Source organism: Ambystoma mexicanum, chromosome 9 (genome assembly GCF_040938575.1).
Source record: "Ambystoma mexicanum isolate Mex_15411 chromosome 9, UKY_AmexF1_1, whole genome shotgun sequence".
In the NCBI taxonomy this organism is placed as follows: Eukaryota; Metazoa; Chordata; class Amphibia; order Caudata; family Ambystomatidae; genus Ambystoma; species Ambystoma mexicanum.
The window spans coordinates 796,552,251-796,569,504 of NC_090931.1; the positions used below are offsets into that span (position 1 = coordinate 796,552,251).

Here is a 17,254-nt window from a genome sequence, read left to right on the forward strand (position 1 = left end):
TAACAAATGTGACCTGAAAACAGACGCGAGAAGGGGACACAAGCAGTAGCTTGCGTCCGAGGTAAGAGGGGGGTTGCCCTGTACACCTCTACATGCACTTCAATGCTTTGGAGTCACTTCTTGGAATTAGGTAACCAATACCTTTTTCCCCACAGTAACTTTGGTTTGATGAAAGCGTTTGTGTTGGCTCCTCTGATGTGGCAGCTCTGGACCCGTCCTCTGGATTCCTTGGTCTGGTGACGATGGATGAAGGCAGGACAATGGACAGTGTTTCTCAGCAGCAGTCTCGAGGGAGTACCTGTTACACAACTTTCATCAACTTCTTTGTTCACTCTGTGGTTTTGGCGCCTTTTCAGCAGCACCAACAAAGGAGATGGATCACCTGGTCAATCTTCTTCGAATTCTGCAGTCCCACACTCTGGTGACAGGGTCTGGGCAAGTAGGATTGTATCTCTTGAGTGTCCTTACAGGCTAAGGAAAGATTTGGACGGATTCGGCCTTTCCACCAAGATGCACTGAAAATGAGCAGCAGGTCTCCTGGTATTGGGCTTCCAGAGCTCTGGAAGCTCCTAGGACCTCAGGAGATGGCTCGTTTCAAAGTTCATCTTGGGACCGATTGTTTCCACCAGCCAAAGGGAAGGAGTGCTCTTCAGGGCTCCTCCGTCGCATAGAAAACGGGGTCAGGACAGCAGTGGTTGCTTCACGGTCATGTAAAGGATCTGCAGGCATCTCTGGTCATCTTCTTCAGTTATTTCTGTTTCCTGTGGTCAACTTGCTTTACACGCCAGAAGCCTCACCTTTTATACAGGTCCAGCACACACTGCTCTGCAATCTCTCTCAGCATTTTACAGAAAGGGGCGTGTGGCTGTCAAATCAGGGCAGTCAGACCCCCTGTGGGAACTGGACCTATTCAGGCACTCTGGCAGACAAAGGACAGGGGGTGGAAGACTCCACCCCCACTTCCTGCCTGCCCAGACACTCTGGAGCCTAGGCAGGGATACCTAATCATTCCCGCTGTGAGGTACTCATGGTGGCAATAGTAAAGAGACACAAGTGTTCACAGTTCAATTATAAAACTGTATATTGGTCGAGATAAAAGCCTAATCTAAAACTAAAACTAAGATGGGAGCAAGCTACGACCATAAAATAATAATAAGGCAGTCCTAGTGGCGTCTTGTCAAATAAAAATGGCCTATACAAAAAAACCTATTGCCAATCCTTACCGCTAAGTTACAAAATAGTGTGGGATAATGTTCACCAGAAAAGAAAGAAGTGTTCTCAAAATGATAAGTCAGGATGGTATGGCTGGGGTCTCCCTTCCCCACGTTTTTAGAACGGGACAAGGCAGGACTCCTGAGCACAGCACACTCCTGGGCCTCTCCAGCACAAGGTTTACAGTTCCTTTTGACAATACCAGGACCGTCTGGGGCCAAGTCTCTTTTACACCAAAAAATCTTGTCTTGGAAGGCTTTCTGGACCATAAACAAACAAAAGTTCCTTTGGTATTGTGTCACTTTGGGTGATTGCTCTTCACCCCTTGGATCTCCCTCTGCCGGACTCTGATCATTCTTGCAACGTGGGCTCACTCTTTCGGGTTCACTACAGCCTTTCACTCACAATATTAGTAAAAAGCCTTAATGTCTTTTTAAATAATTATTCACTGTGGACATCCCTCAGCCGGGTTCACTCTTGTCGACACAATGTTCGCGGGTGTGTCACTGCTCACCCCAATTCGTAGGCATCTCTCAGCCAGGTTCATGTTTGCCAAATACATAATCACAGTTCACTTTCCTTTATCACAGCAGGGGATTTACTTCCTCTTGACAATGGGTCAGAGACTTTCGATTGTACAAGGGATTTGACGTGACCCTTGTAGGGCCACTCTGACCCCTCATGCTGTCCTCTCCAAGGCCTCCTGGTACTTGTAGTTTAAGCAAAAAAAGGGGATCAGCCAGAGTCCTTGGAATGAGTGCTCCTGCGGCGCCTGACCACTCTGTAGCTGGACATTCATTGGGGGTTTACCAAAAGTTCAAACACTCACCAGTTCCTTAAGTTCATCAAATGTTGCCGATTGCAACCTTCGACTCAACACAGCCCGGCTTACTATCAGCTCCCTCCGACTCACCAGCTGTGCTGAACCTGTCAGCGTTTGTCTCTCGAGTCAAGGCCAATTCCACAGTAGCAGGCACATCTCCCCACTTTGGCTATCAGTGCGGGAGCGCCTCGTGCACCGTTGACATCCCTTATACCACATGCCAGCTGTCGTTCCCAGTCTTATGATTTTTTTCCACAGAGGTTTTGCAGGTCTGGGTTGAAAAGAGCAAGGGCACTTCCCTCCTTGTCGTCCTTTCAGGTTTTGCTGCCTTTCTTCTTAGTTTGAACTGCCGTTCTGGAATAGCTGCTTCTTTGTGCGTTTGGCCTTGCATAAAGTGTGCTCTCGTGTTCCGCCTTTTATCCCTGTGGGAAAGGGAAAGGGCTGTCAAGTGTGTGTAGCTGTCAATGGCCTGACTCTGCCTGACTCTTGTGTTGGGACATGTCAGGTAAACGGCTCAGGTGTTAATCTGTCTTTCACGGTGTAAGAAAGTGTTTGTGTGGGAAAAGGAGGGTAGAGCTTCTAAATATCCTACAGGGGAGGATGGGGAACAGGTTAATGGGAGGGGGTACTTCATTTCAACTTCCGGTGTCCCACTTCCACTCACTGAAGACACCCCCATCCAGGTGATCTTCCCCCGCTGCTCCACCCCCAGGAACTGGATCCAATAGCGAGGGCCGTGTCCTGGCCACCTGGAGGACAGATCTCTGGGGACTAGCGGGTGAGACACCTTCAGGTTTCTCACACTGCCAAATGCAAAACAAACAACCACAGACCTCCCCCTCCCAGAATGATACAAGGGCTAACAAAGAACAACCATGCAAGTAATGCCAAAAAAAGAAGGGAGGGCCTCAAGTTGGTACTTGAGTGCCCCTATTGTGCACTACTGAGTAAATTGACATAGTCTCTGGTATAATAAATACACAATAGTTGTTGGAACACGTCCACTGCCACCAGCCATAACTAGGCAATTGTCTATGTGACTAAAAAGTCACAGGAGCAGAGAGAAGGGGGATATTAAGTACCCCTTTGGCACTCCACTGAAGGCGGTGTGTGCCAATCTCTCAGACTATAGAGTTTTGGGAGCGACACTAAGTATCTCTGAACAGCAGTTACTTAAGGATATAGAAAAAGAATCTTAAAGGAGGACCATAAGGGCCCCCAGCAACACTGCCCATGACGAGCTGTGTGCTGTAGTAGTAAAATACGGATGCCTTTAAAAGCTATGGAGCAGACAAACTCCATAGTATGATATGATATGATATGGCATTTGTAACGCACCTATACACAAGTGTTTCAAGGCACGACGAGGCAGGGAGGGGGGACAAAGGGAAGACAGACAACGATCTTACTAGGCCAGGTGTCATTCAGATCGCGCAAGTGCATGGGTGGAGGGGAAGGGAAAGTGCAAGGGGAAAGGGAGAGGGGAAAGTGCAGTACAGGGGTAGTAGAATAACAGGATAAGTAATAAGGGCCAGCTGGTGGCAAGTGCAAGGTAAGTGCAGACAAGTGCTGGGAAGGGGGGGCTGTAGGGATACAGAGACAGTCCCGCAGTGCAGGGGTTGCCAGGGAGGCAGTGCAAGGGGAGAGTGGCTGGGTCAGGGACCGAGATCGGTGAGAGTGGCCCAGTTGCAGATTCAGTGCAGTTTCAGTCAGGAATTTAGCACGGGAGAGGGGGAGAGAAAGCAGAAGCAAAGAGGAAGGTTTTGAGGTGCTTCCGGAACTGGAGATGGTTCTCTTCAAGTTTCAGGGAGGCAGGAAGGCTGTTCCAGAGGGAGGCCCCTGCCGCGGAGAGAGATCTACCCCCAAATCGTTGCTTGGAGAAGCGGCTGACCCTGAGGGAGTTGGAGGCGGATGAGCGAAGAGCTCGAGAAGGAAGATATTTAGGAAGAGAGAGTTGAAGGTATTTTGGCCCCAGGCCCCAGAAGGCCTTGTGGACAATGCAGAGGGTTTTGAACTTAATCCTCACAGCCACTGGGAGCCAGTGCAGAGATTCCAGTCCTGGAGAGATACAGTCCCTGGGCTTGACGCCAAGGACAAGTCTTGCAGTCCTGTTCTGGATGAGTTGCAGAGAGCTGAGAGTAGAGGCAGGCAGATTTAGATAGAGGCTGTTACAGTAGTCCAGCTTAGAGAAAACCAGGGCTCTGGAGACAGTGAGCTTCTAGGGGAAGGAGAGGTAAGGAAGAATACCTCTGAGGAGGTGCAGCTGGTAGTGTGACTTCTTAGAGACGTCAGATATGTGAGGAGAGAAGGAGAATGTGGAGTCTAAGATGACCCTGAGGTTTTTTGCCTCGGGGGAGGTTACAGGTAGATTGCAAAGAACATAGTTCCAAAAGACAGAGCCCACAAGAATGAATGAGTGGAGAAAGGCTCCATTCATTCATGATTAAAAGAAAAAGGTCCAGAAGTCCAGCAAAAAGTACTGGGGTCTCACTAGGAGAGGGGATGAAGCACAATAATGATAAATCTCCCTAACATCGACTATAGGATGAAGATTTTAAAAAACAATTATTAGCCAATAATTGTGTAAACATATTTACATCTTGGTCAGCTGAAGTGCAAAGTGGGAGGCCAATATGTTCAGAGCGAATAAAATAAATGTCATGCTGAGAGACAGTGGGTACATTTATCTGTGTAGGATCCAGTAAATTGAGGGTGGGCACTGCTTAGTTATTCAAAACTCTTTAAATGTAGAGTGATTGGTACCCACAGTGGCTTGCAGGAAGTAGCAGCTAATCTTTCCTGGTGGTTCCTTTGCAAGGTGGTCACAACGTGATGTCATTCTTTCAGTAGATGACTATAAACAATGTACTTTAATAATGTGCACATACCAGAAAGAACAAAAACGTTCAGCAACTATGTTTTAAGCAACAATCACTTCCCAGACACTAACCGGGACAAACTGACGCTGACGCGCCTGACACCGGAATAAGAAAGCGGGTGTACTACAGATTCATATGGGAACTGTTGTTCGCTCGCATCACGTGCAAGGCAATGAAGGTTGTACAAGGTTTAAAAAACAATTAGCAGCACAAACATATATAGACCACACGAACTGTGAGCAGTTGGATAAAACTAGTAAATCCTGCACTTCTAAAAATACAATTTTAGAAGGTCTAAAATCAACACCTAATTTCGTTTAAAATTACAGCATCAAGGTTGCTAGCATCATACAAATACGTTTTACTACCAATATTACTTTTTTAGAAGAATGGAACACAATTCAAAACTAGTAAAATAACTTCTATACTTTTTAAAAGAGCAACCAGCAACTTAAAGGTAAGTAATAACTTTTAGACACTTTGTAACTTATTCTATTACAGAGATACTGTTACCACACCAACTTCTTTACACGCAAGTTCAACACTTGTGATATTTTCAAGACAGAAGCCTTATCATCAAAGTCCTTCCCTACTCAATAGAATGAGTTTTCTCAGAAGCAGAAGAGGGACCCTAGTGGGATAAGAGCCAGCTGTAGGCAGGTCAGGATAAGGGGTTAGGTACAGGAAAGACAGAGTTCCAGAGGATATCTTCTTCAACAAGTATTAGCTTCAGAGTAATTTAAAAGTGTTCAGGGCCTTCATAGAAGGTTTTGTATATGCGTTCCAGCATTAGGCCTGGGCGAATGGTGTGGGCAAACTCCCAAACACTCGAATCACCCACTCAGCCTTACAGGATTCACACAAGACATAAGGTAAGTATTACCCAAGTCAACACAGTACCTCAGCAGAAAGAAAGGGCTTCTGGGTGGATGCTTTCAGGATGCTGCAGTACAGGATCCGGTTCTTGGTCAGCAGACTGAAGAAATGGACATTGAAGGAAAACTGGTGGCAGTCATCGACGGGGGAGGCTACCATCAAAGTATTCTTTGCAGCTTCTCGAGGCTCTGTGGATTTGGTAAATGATGAAGTACGAAGGTCGCCGATCGGATTCTCTTCACTCTCTCAGTCCTGCACTCTGGTGAGGGGACTTCAGGGATTCTGAGGTTCAGTAGGAGTCCACCAAAGCTTCGGACTTCGGAAGACCAAGTACCGCACTCTCACTCGATGTCCCTAGGTAGTGGCGGTTTGCAACCCAGCAACGTCACAGCACGTCGAGGGATGGCTCAAAATGCAGGTCTTCTTCAGACTAGTGGGTCACACCAGACTCTGGGAGTATCCAGTAACATTATCCCCACACAAATGGTCACCATGCATATAGTCACCAGAAAAGGCTGTGGCAACATTATGTATGGTGACCATTTGTGTGGGGAGAAAAAACCCTGCAGGATCACAGCGATAATGTCGCCGCAAACCACAGCTTTTTTGCTGCAACAATTTTGCCACACAGCCTTTTTACAGGGACATTATCACATGGAACCCCTCTTGATAGGAGACATTTTCGGGACCACCAGGTCAATTGGAAGGAAGGATTACTTCAAAGCTACAGTTACACAGCAGGCTCTCTTGTTGTTGGAAATGGTTACAGCTGTCATTTCTTCATCTTCCTCTTCGGATTTGGTTCCAGTGGTCAACTTGTCAGCTTCCAGGATCGGAGTATTTATCAGGAACTACAGCACAACTTCTGCAAACTCTCCCTGCAGTTTGCCGAAAGGGTCGGTCTGGCTGTCCAATCAGGACAACCAGCTCCCCAGTAGGAATTGTTTCCTTTAAGCCACGGTGAAAAATAAAGGGCTGCAGAGTTTTTGACTCATCCTTCGCTTCCGGTGTTCTCAGACACTCTGGAGGATTACAAAGGATTACTGCCAAAGGCAAAATGACAACCAAGTTCTTTCCTACCGAAAAGGGCAGAAGAAGACCTAAGAAACAACAAGCAAACAAGAAATGGCGAAAAAAGAAGAAGCCCGCCGTTCTAGCAGAATGGTGACCCTCCTGTGCACTAACGCAGCTGATTTGACAGCCTGCAAGTAATAATGACTAAAAGTCATGAAAGTAGTTACACTGCCACCAGCCATTCAAGTTAACTTGTATTTGTAACATAAATGTTACCAGGTAAGTGAGAAAGGGGATACAATGCACCTCCCCAGCACTCCACATAAGGTGGGGTGTGCTGGCTCATTATATAAAAAAAAAGTAAAGGGAAATTAAATCTCTTGAAATACAGGAAGACACTTGATAGCAGGAGGTTCACAGAATTGGGAGCCGTGGTCACATTTGGAATGCATTACTTTCAGTACTGTTAAGATGGACTTCTAGAATCTGGCCTGGTGTACAGATTTTAGGAGGCCATTGTAGTTATAGTGAACATTGGAACTCTGAGAGGCTAGCCAAAACCCATTCAAGGTAAATGTGAAGAACAGTCAAAGCTAGTCTCAGGAGAGTGTGAGTGGGGTCAGAGGTCCACAATCAGTCCACATGGTGAAGCAACAATAATTTAATTTAGACAGGAATGTATACAACACAGTATTTATTCTAGGCCTTGAAAACACACTAAATAATGAAACATGCAGGTGATAATATTGCACAACACTCAATAATAAACATATATACAGTCACGATAGGTCCTCACAATGCATTCATTCACTTAAATCAACAAAGGAGGAAAGTAAAGTGATCCAGTAAAGATGGAACCAAGTCACAAGTGATATTCCCTAACTTCAGCAGTCCAATCTCTAAGTAGTATGGGGAATTCTGCCGTGAAGTCACAGGAGCCACACTGCTTCTCCCCAAAATGGATCTGTAGCAGATATGTTACTTGTGTTGGTGATTGTTCAAAAGAAGAGATTGTAATTGTTTATTTGTAAAGCGTTTATACACAAATGAAGTGGTTCAAAGCGCTTCAAGTGGGAAGGGAACAAGGGAAAACAGTCATCATTCTTACACCTTGAAGATTCCGAATGGTCCAACAACAAAAGCTAGCATACTAGGCCAGAGGCATATACACTAGTGAAGTGCATGACAAAGAGTGAGGGGAGAAAGGGGGGAGGGGTGGGAGGAGCATAAAAAAGAATAAACTACAGTAGTGGCCTGGCAACATTTCAGGTTGCTTGGGAGTTGGTCATCCAATGTGCCTATGCATGAGTATTTCAAGCACGAGCAAGCTAGGGAGGTGGGACAGAGGGAGGACCGGACAGACAGACTTGCAAGGCCTAGAACATTCAACGTCAAGGACGTCAAGCGCGCATAACAGGGAGTGCGAGGGAGGGGAACAAGTGCGCCCAGTCCAGCAGGTGCCTGGGTTGAGTGCAGAGTGGTTGCCCCTCATGTAGCATATTGCAGCAGTGCCAGGCAGAGTGCTGAGGCCCGGAGGCAAGTGCAGGACTGGCAAGGGAGCCTGAGACCTGTGAGGCTCTGGAGGTGCACCAGGGGACCAGTCAGTGAACTGAGCAGGTTGGGGAAGAGAAAGAAATGAGGAGAAAGGAGGTAAGCAGGAGAGAGGGAGAGAGACGGAGGAAGAGAAGAGGTAGGTCTTGAGGATTTTCTGGAACTTAAGGAGGTCCTGCTCAAGATGGAGAGAGGTAGGTAGGCTGTGCCAGAGGGAGGGACCTGCAGAGGATAAGGATCTACCCCAAAATCCCTGTTTGGAGAAACGGCTCACCCGAAGAGGGTTGGAGGAGGCCAAGCGGAGGGCTCTAGAAGGAGAGTATTTAGCAAGAGAGCATTGTAGGTAGTGCGGGCCCTGGCCGCAGAAGGCCTTGTGGACTATGCAGAGGGACTTGAAATTGATCCTTGCAGCCACGGGGAGCCAGTGGTGTGATTTCAGCGCCAGAGCGATGCAGTCCCTGGGCTTGAGGCCAAGGATAAGTCTTGTGGTTCTGTTCTGGATAAGTTGCCTAGGTCGGGGAGTAGAAGTAGGAAGATTGAGAAAGACTACTGTAGTAGTCCAGTCTGGAGAGAACCAGGGCCCAGGAGACAGTGAGCCTCTGGGGGAAGGTGAGAAAAGGTAGAATACCTCCGAGGAGGTGCAACTGGTAGTGAGACTTTTTGGACATGTCCGAGATGTGAGAAGAGAGTAGACTCCAAGATGAACCCCAGATGTTTAGCCTCACTGGTGGGTGGGAGCGCAGGACCGAGGTAGGCCGGCCAGAGTGAGAGTGGGAAAGTGGGAGCAGGGGTCCCAATGAGGACGATCTCTGTCTTGCTGGCAATAAGGCAGAGACTGTTAGCAGCACACCAGAACTGTGTTGTGGACAGATAGTCAGGAATGAGTGAGGAGGACTAGGAAGAGGCTGAGGGTAGCCTGAAAGAGCGCTGTGTGTCATCCGCATAACACGGAAAGTTGGAGGTGAAGGCAGAGATTATGTGGGTCAAAGGCGTCAGGTAGACATTGAAAAACCAGGGGGATAGATTAGATCCCTGGGGGACACCACAAGTAGAGAGTGATAGCGGAAAGAAAGGACCCAAGTTCCACCTAGGAAGGACTGTCAGAGAGAAAAGATGCAAGCCATGCCAGGGCCTGATCTGTGATTTCCAGGGTATCACAGAGATGGGTGATCAGTATATTGTGGTTTACTGTATCAAAAGCAGAGGAGAGGTCAAGGAGAATGAGGAGAGAGGGAGAGTTGGAGTCAAGGTTTGAGAGCAGGTCTTCACAGGTGTTCAGAAGAGCAGTTTACGTGCCTCTGGATGCTCTAAAGCCAGACTGATGGTCATGGAGACAACCAACAGATTCAGAGTGGAGGGTAAGCTGAGAGCTAGACAACTTCTCCAGGGGTTTGCCCAGGAAAGGAGTGATGGTGATCGAGCGATAGTTAGCCGGAATAGAAGGGTCAGCAGAGGGTTTTTTGAGCAGAGGTTGCACAAGAGAATGCTGGAGGGAAGTGGGGAAAACTCCAGTGGTCAAGGAGAGGTTGCAGAGGTGTGCCAAGGCTGGAGCTAGAGGGTCAAAGTTATCCTTAATGGTTTTGGAGGGGCAAGTGTCCACCTGTTTGGAAGAGGCTTTCATAGACTGGATTCGTCTATAAACCTCAGGTGTGATGGGGGAGGGAGGAGAGAAGAGGGGGGGTGGTGGGGCGCCCAAGGGGTGCCCAGGAGATATTGGTGCATGAGTGGGTGCAGAGGAGAGAGAGGACAGGATGTCCTGTGTTTTGGCTGTGAAGTGTGCAGCCAGAGCCCTGCAAAGGGCCTGGGTGGGTGCAATATAGGGATGTAACGGTATACCGTTAAAGATACCGTGAACCACTTAATTGAACAATAATAACCGTCACATTATTTATACCGTTATACCGTTCATACCGTTAAGTGTGCTTTTCAATCTGATTTGGAAAGGCTGCAGTAAGCAATTGCTGCACAGTCTTGGTTTTGCACTGTTGGATGTGCCGTCTGCCAAGTAGTTTCAGTTGGAGCAGTTTTTAATGCCATTCCATAAACCACACGTGCCTTACACAAAATCAAGATGTTAGCAATAGGAAGAATAGATACAGTGCCAAGAAGGAAAAGGGTTTACTTTGGGGTGGCAGCTTTGGGTTTTATATATTTATAATGGATAATGTTCTCTAAACATATGGCAATGGGGGATTTCCCTGGTTCTATCATTGAATTTACATATAATAAGTCACACTGCGAAATTCACTCATCTCTGTGGGTATTCCCTGCTGCCATACCAAAGGGTAACATGTCAGTGATTACTGAACACCTTTTGGCCCGCAAGTAAACTAAAGGCTGTAACGTAAAAAGAAAGTGCGTGTGTGTGTGTGTGTGTGTGTGTATGTGCACAAGCGTATACTACCATCAGCCTCCATTGATCTGTGGCATGCAGGTTATCAAGATGGCAACATGTTCATCTTCACCAGTAGCCAGTGGGGAAGCAAAAAGCCTAAATGACCACTTAAGAAAAGCTTTTCAGTTTGCTTTGCCAGTTGCAGCAGGCCTCCACTCCACCCCCTCCTCTCCACACGTGTGTTTGTGTTTGGTGGAAGCAAGGCATTTCAGTGGAAAGTATGTTGAAAAGCCCAATTCTGGCCCTGGGTGCCTGGTTTTGTTTGTGATGATAAATCTGTCAATTTATGACCTTTTAGAAAATATTTGTTAAGATCAGTTAACTCCACCTGCTATATCGCGATAACCATGATATACCGTCATTTGGCAAGAAGGTTATCGTACCGTCATAAAACGAATACCGTGACACCCCTAGTGCAATAGAGGATGAGGTTGCAGTAGGGTTGGGCAGCTCCTTACATACTTTGAAAAGTTTGGCCGTGTTGTTGGATGCCGCAGAGATGCAGGCTTGAATATGGACTCTTTTCTTCTTCAGCCGATGCGGAGTCTATATTGCCTTTGCATAATGCCTTGCACTAGACCCGTCTCTCAACCGGAAGCCAATGCAGTCTACGAAGCACCGTAGAAACATGTGTGTACTTAGGTAGCCCAGCCACCAGCTGAGCTGCTGAGTTATTCATGATTTGGATCCTGCTCAGATGGAATTTAGGCTGAGCCAACAAAGTCCCATTACAGTAGTCCATAATCCCCAATACAGATGAAGTGACCACAGGTCCCCGTAAAGCAAATAATCTTTTTGTAAGCATTCTGAGTTTAAAGTAGCCCGCACTTCATCTGGTGCTAATTTGCAAATCAGGAGAAAGAGGCGCAGAAAGTTAAGTCCCAAGTTCTTTACGGAGTCAACTGGAGTGGGGAGTGCCCCAAGAGAGGAACGCCAAATCTCAGAGGACCAAAGCGACCAAGCTGCTGGTGGTCAAACCACAAAAACCTCTGTCTTGTACCCATTTAATTTCAACCAAGTCATATTCATCCACTCCCCAATGTCCGCCAGGCAGCTCCTCAAGCGCGAAACAGCCTGATTGGGATACTGATCAACACGAAGGATCAACTGGGTGTCGTCTGCATAAGAATAAAAATGACACCTGTGGGAGTGGATAAGACTGGCTAGTGGACGGACATAAACATTTAAAAAATAAAGGGCAGATGCTGATTCCTGAGGGACCCCAGAAGTAACAGCAGTTGGAGTACACCTAAATGGCAAGGGAGAGCATCGGTGAACTATTTGAAAGACAAGATCTAAACCAACAGAGCACAGTGCTGGAAACGCCAACATCACCAAGACGACGACAGAGGATGGAGTGGTCTATGGTATCAAATGCTGCAGACAAGTCCAACAGAATCAAGAACCCAACCTTCAACTGGGCGTTGCACGCATTACACGACTGCAACGAAAGGATGTTGGCAAAGCTCCTAGTCTCATGCTCTGTAGCAGCGCCTTTCATTATCCCAACAACTTGGACAAATACAAAAAGAGCATCTTCTTACCGTTTGCATTGAACCCCTGTTTTATGAAGTGTGCCTTTTCTTTTGATCAACTTCTCGACAGTATTTGGGTGGACAATGGGCCTCAGGGGGTATCGCTTGTATGTTCCTGGATACTTCTTTTCTACTGCTTGCTCGCGTCTGAAACATGAAACAAACATCACACCAGCAAATTCTCAATCCTCTTTTGTCCAAATATAAAAGAGAAGTTGTGTTAAAATAAAAACTCTCTAACTGTGCATTTCAATTGTGCTCCACCTTTGTCCGGAATAACTGGCTATATTATTCTCACCTATTCATCACTGGAATTTGGAAATGGAAGCAGGGGGCAGTTTGGGGATTTCTTATATTCATGCATGTCTATATCTGTTGCAGATGTTCACATTTACCCTTGATGGCATAAGAGAAAAAGGTGAAGGGTTTATTTGACTATTTTCAATGATATTTCAAATTGGTTTTGTCAGTTGCACATGCCCACTTTGCATTAATCCCCATTACTATTGCATTTGGTGGATACCTGAAACTCATTGTTGCGACTGTGCTCTGAGTATTCACAGCAAAGGTATGCAGCCTTGTTAGATAAGTATGAAGGATCCCACTGTTCCAATCACTGTCACAACCAATTTCAAATCAGCATTTACATTTTAGATAAAACATGAGATGACTTCCAATTTTTACCACACCCAGACAGGAACACATAGGCAATAATATCTAGCCCAGTGACATGACAACATGTAAGAACAACAAATACAAGGGTGTTTCGTAATGTCCTGTACATTAGTCTCATGTACATCCACTGTCACGCAGACCTACTTGATGAGCTCCTTTTCCCTGACCTCCAGCTGCAGCATGATAGCGCTGAGTTCCATGTACAAGTTGTTGGCTCGCTCCAATTTTCTTTCATAGTGCTCTCGTATGTCCAGTGCGTGCCTATTAACGAAAAACAAATTTAGGATCAGTGCATTGACAGTGTTGCACACACATTACTGGGGAAGACGGTGTAATTTGAGATTCCTTTGGCATTATTAATTTGAGGGTTTGCAATAATGCAGAAGGTTATAGTGTTTATTGCAACATTCTGTATATAAAGGCTTAGCAGTTACATACATCCTATTCTAATATTATCTCGATGAGGATATCTGCTGCCAGAAGAGGTACTTATCATTGGGGACTATAAACATGACACAATGGTTAACTTTAAACTTCAGTTTTTCCTATTGATTTTGCTTTCCATTAAACGTGATGGGGAAAATAGAATGTCTGTCTCTATGGTTACAGAACAAAAAGGTTTCGGCTGAGAGACATCTATTGCAAGGGTAAGTTCTGCGATGCTCATTAATATCAGAAGTGCTAGTGTTTTCTCAACTTCTTGACTTCTCTGGGGCTTACAACCCGGTTCCTTTATTGTACACGCACAGTCAAATTCAGTCATATCATTCGTACAAATGTTTGGTTTGTTTAGGTATTGCAGGACACCCTTTGCGTTGGCTTCTTCAGAAGCTACGTTCCCGTGCCTTATGCAGAGCCTGCTCAAAAGGATTCTGTGTATCTTAGTGTTGCAAGACAACATCCTCATATAGAGGAAAGATGTGAAGGAAAATGATAGACATCTTACACAGGTACCAGCCCAACTGTAGAATAAGGGGTTAACAATTGCAAATAACCAATCCACATTTCTGGGATGCAAAGTCAACTATTTGGGAAACGTAGTTCAGGGAAAAGGTTACCATACCAAGGTGGATACCAAGAAGCCAAGAAGGAATGCATCAATTCCTTGAAATAAGTATGTGTTGCTGGATTGTAGAGTAGGAATGTACAGAATCTTCCAGGGACTATGCAATTCTTTTAGAGTTCTGAAGTTGAATTTGAATGGAATGCAGATTTCAACTAAGCCTTTAATGAGAGCAAGGAGAACATATATGCTGCAGCCAGCACAGAGGGTTCGGTCACATGGCCCTTTCCATCGTCGACACAAGCATGGAGAGATTGGGCATTGAAGGCTATGTTGTCACAGAGTAGAAAAAAAGAAAAATTAATATAATTTTCTTCTCGAGTGCTGTTAGACTCCAACACCAGGTATTCGGGTAATGGTAATGAAGAAGTACTGGGTGCAGCTTGCCTCAGGGAGTACACGTGGGGTGAATGTTTAATCTCAGAAGTGACCAGAAGCCCTTAGTAGATGTCCTGTGTGCTGGGGGACTGTCAAGGATTGGTTACAAGAATTTGATTCTGCAGATGTTTTTTTTACCTGGAAATATTAACTGTTTTGATGATTGCTTGCCAAGATTACTTTCCAAGTGTGATAGTCTGCTCACACATTTGTGGTGTTCAGTTTAGCATTAAGGGAAGCGTGTGGTGTTCCTTTCGCAGGATGGCATTAGCCTGTCAATGAGGACTGGATCACAGATTTTCTTTTTATGGGCATTAACACATTGGCCTGACACTATTTTATTCAAGGAGAATAGTTTGTACTTTTGGGAAGTCAAAAAAAGAACTGACATTGAATGGTGATTGGCTAGTCATGAAAATTGCATCGATTCCCATAAAACGCTTGCAGAACACTTTGGTCACCATTGCCCATAAGGGTCATTCAGGTATTACTGTAACAAAATGTGTGCTGGTGACCAGTAGTGGGCCTGAATGTGGAAAGGTTTCTCAAGAGCTCCTACCCTGGTATAACATGTGATAAGAGTCAGGCGGTTAACCAGGGGCTAGTGATCCTCTTTCCTTTTCCCAAAGGACATCCCAAGTAGGTTGGTAGTGGAAGATAATTTGTCATTGTGATCATTGATTATGTTTTCTATTTACCTGATGTCCATTTTGTTGACAAGGTTTGTCAGAAAGGCTTACTCGTTCAATGGAAACTGATTTCACGGGTAACGGTTAACCTGATGAGGGTATCAGTGCCAAATGGGCCTCAGTTTGTATCAGGGAAGGTAAGGAAATACTTTCTTCAATGAAGGGACTTGCATGGAAATTTGCAGCTGCATGACAGTTAGGATGCAACACCCTAATAAAGAGATTGAACAGCGTTATCAGTGAAGGCATCTATTGGACACTGAAAATTAGCACAATATAGACTCGATGGTGGCAGTTTAGAAAGCACGAATGAGCAATAGGATGGCACCCCATAGTACCACAGGTGTTTCTCCATTCAAACCTATGAGGGGAAAACCGATGAACTCCAGTTGTCACCTGCATGGTTCACTAGGGTGGGTGTTAGGCAGAAACCTGTGCAGTTCCCTTAGGGAACACTGCAAAGGATTTAAGACTACAGGTGTTGGCAGTAAACCCACTTGGTAGCAGTCTATACCACCCAGATTTACCTGGTAGCTGTGGCTGAGCAGTCAGACTTCCCTCAAGAAGAGTTAGGCAGTATGCAAAGTACACTCAATAGGCACTCAGATACAATAATACAAGCAAACACTGACCAGAGCTTTGGTATCAAAGTATATAATTATTTATTTAAAAACACACAGTTGAAACACTCCAGCACTCTTATTGTAAACTTATCCTAAACACAGTTACTATTATGATATACACCCCTTTTTCCCTATTAGATAAATCACAGTAAAACACCACTTATTTTCATACAGAGGTGAGCGCTTAACTAGATTGCACTCTAATAAGTTTGCGAGAAAGGGGGGGGGAAAGAATATGAAGAAGTACACCACTCTATGGTTCAGGAACACTGTTAGCAAAGCAGAGAGCAAAAAGTCACTGATGAGCCAAAGTCCAAAGGCCGGGCCCACTCTTCGAGAGAGCAGAGCACAAATGCGCCCAAGATCACACAGTTACACTAGGCTTAGAAAGTCTTGCAGAGGGTTCAAGAAGAGTTTAGAGAGGCTTAGAAAAGTTTAGCCAAGGTATCCCAGGCTAACCCAGGTTCGAAAGCCGGGGGCTAAAGAAGCCAGGCGGGACACGGTACCTTAAGGGGGAAGGATCCTCCAGCGGTGGCAGTTGTTCCTGGTAGTGGGTGCAAGTTGCGTCGTCGTCCAGGGGAAGAGAAGATCTCGACTTGGAGGAAAGATGAAGGTCGTTGCACTACCAGGGAAGAAACCAGCCACAGAGTTTTCCGGTTAAAGGTGGTACCTTGGTTTCGCGGTCGTGGTAAAACGTGGTATCCCGGTTGCCGGGGTGCTTGGCACGGGCAAGGCGGCCACGAGGTACGTGGGGAAAGCGAAAAGACGGTGAAACTGGTTATCCCCACCAGTCAAAGGAAGAAGACTCTCCGGCGGGAGATCTCCTCTGTCGTTGGGAAAAGTGGTGAGGCAGTCCAGCAGGGCTCCACCGGTGGTGGTGTCGTGGCAGGTCGGCTCAGCTTCTCCCTCGTCGGATTCTTAGGTCCTGTGGCAACTTCTGAAGATCCAGTCCCCAAAGCCCTGCTTGGCCGGCCGGCTCACCACTTGGGCCAATCAGGATGGAGTGCGACTTGAGTTGCCTAGGCAACTCAGTCCAGGGTGCCTAAATTCCCCTCCACCCCTCCCAAGTACACCAGACATAGTGGCACCACTTTGGAGGGCTTCTGTGGAGAATCCTGCCAAAAAGTCGAACAAAGGGCTCGACTTGGGTTGGAGTCACAGAAGAGAACACAAACGCTATTTTAGAATCAAGTTTTGGCGAAAAATGCCAACCAGAGAATTAATATTAATTAAATAAACTGGCAGTATTTTCTAGGCTACCGTAAATATTTAAATAAAGATAGTATCCTAAAACAATGGGAAATCCCATGGGAAAATATTCGCGGTTGAATATAAAAAGTAGTATCCACTGCCACCAGCCAAAACTCGATCAGGGGGGACGGAGACGTGCCCCCCCCGACTAACAGACCCTGGGGCAATCGAATTGCCCCAGCCAGTATGTCCACAATATGATGGTTTGTACTGGTTCTGTTCAGAATTTAAGACTAGTAAAATCGGTGGTGACTTTACATGCCCTGGGAGACAGTAGTCAGTCCCAGGGT

At 46.0% G+C, this 17,254-nt stretch overlaps 1 protein-coding gene across 3 annotated transcripts in view; it reads right to left on the reverse strand.

Annotated features, from left to right (window-relative positions):
• MAP3K13 (mitogen-activated protein kinase kinase kinase 13) overlaps positions 1-17,254 on the reverse strand; it is a 635,805-nt gene that overhangs the window by 165,228 nt on the left and 453,323 nt on the right. For all 3 annotated transcript variants that reach the window (XM_069615749.1, XM_069615750.1, XM_069615748.1), the window contains 2 exons: positions 13,105-13,221; positions 12,295-12,432 (listed from right to left, as the gene is read on the reverse strand). In XM_069615749.1, the coding sequence (XP_069471850.1) occupies positions 12,295-12,432; positions 13,105-13,221 (255 nt within the window). The remainder of the gene's footprint in view (positions 1-12,294; positions 12,433-13,104; positions 13,222-17,254) is intronic.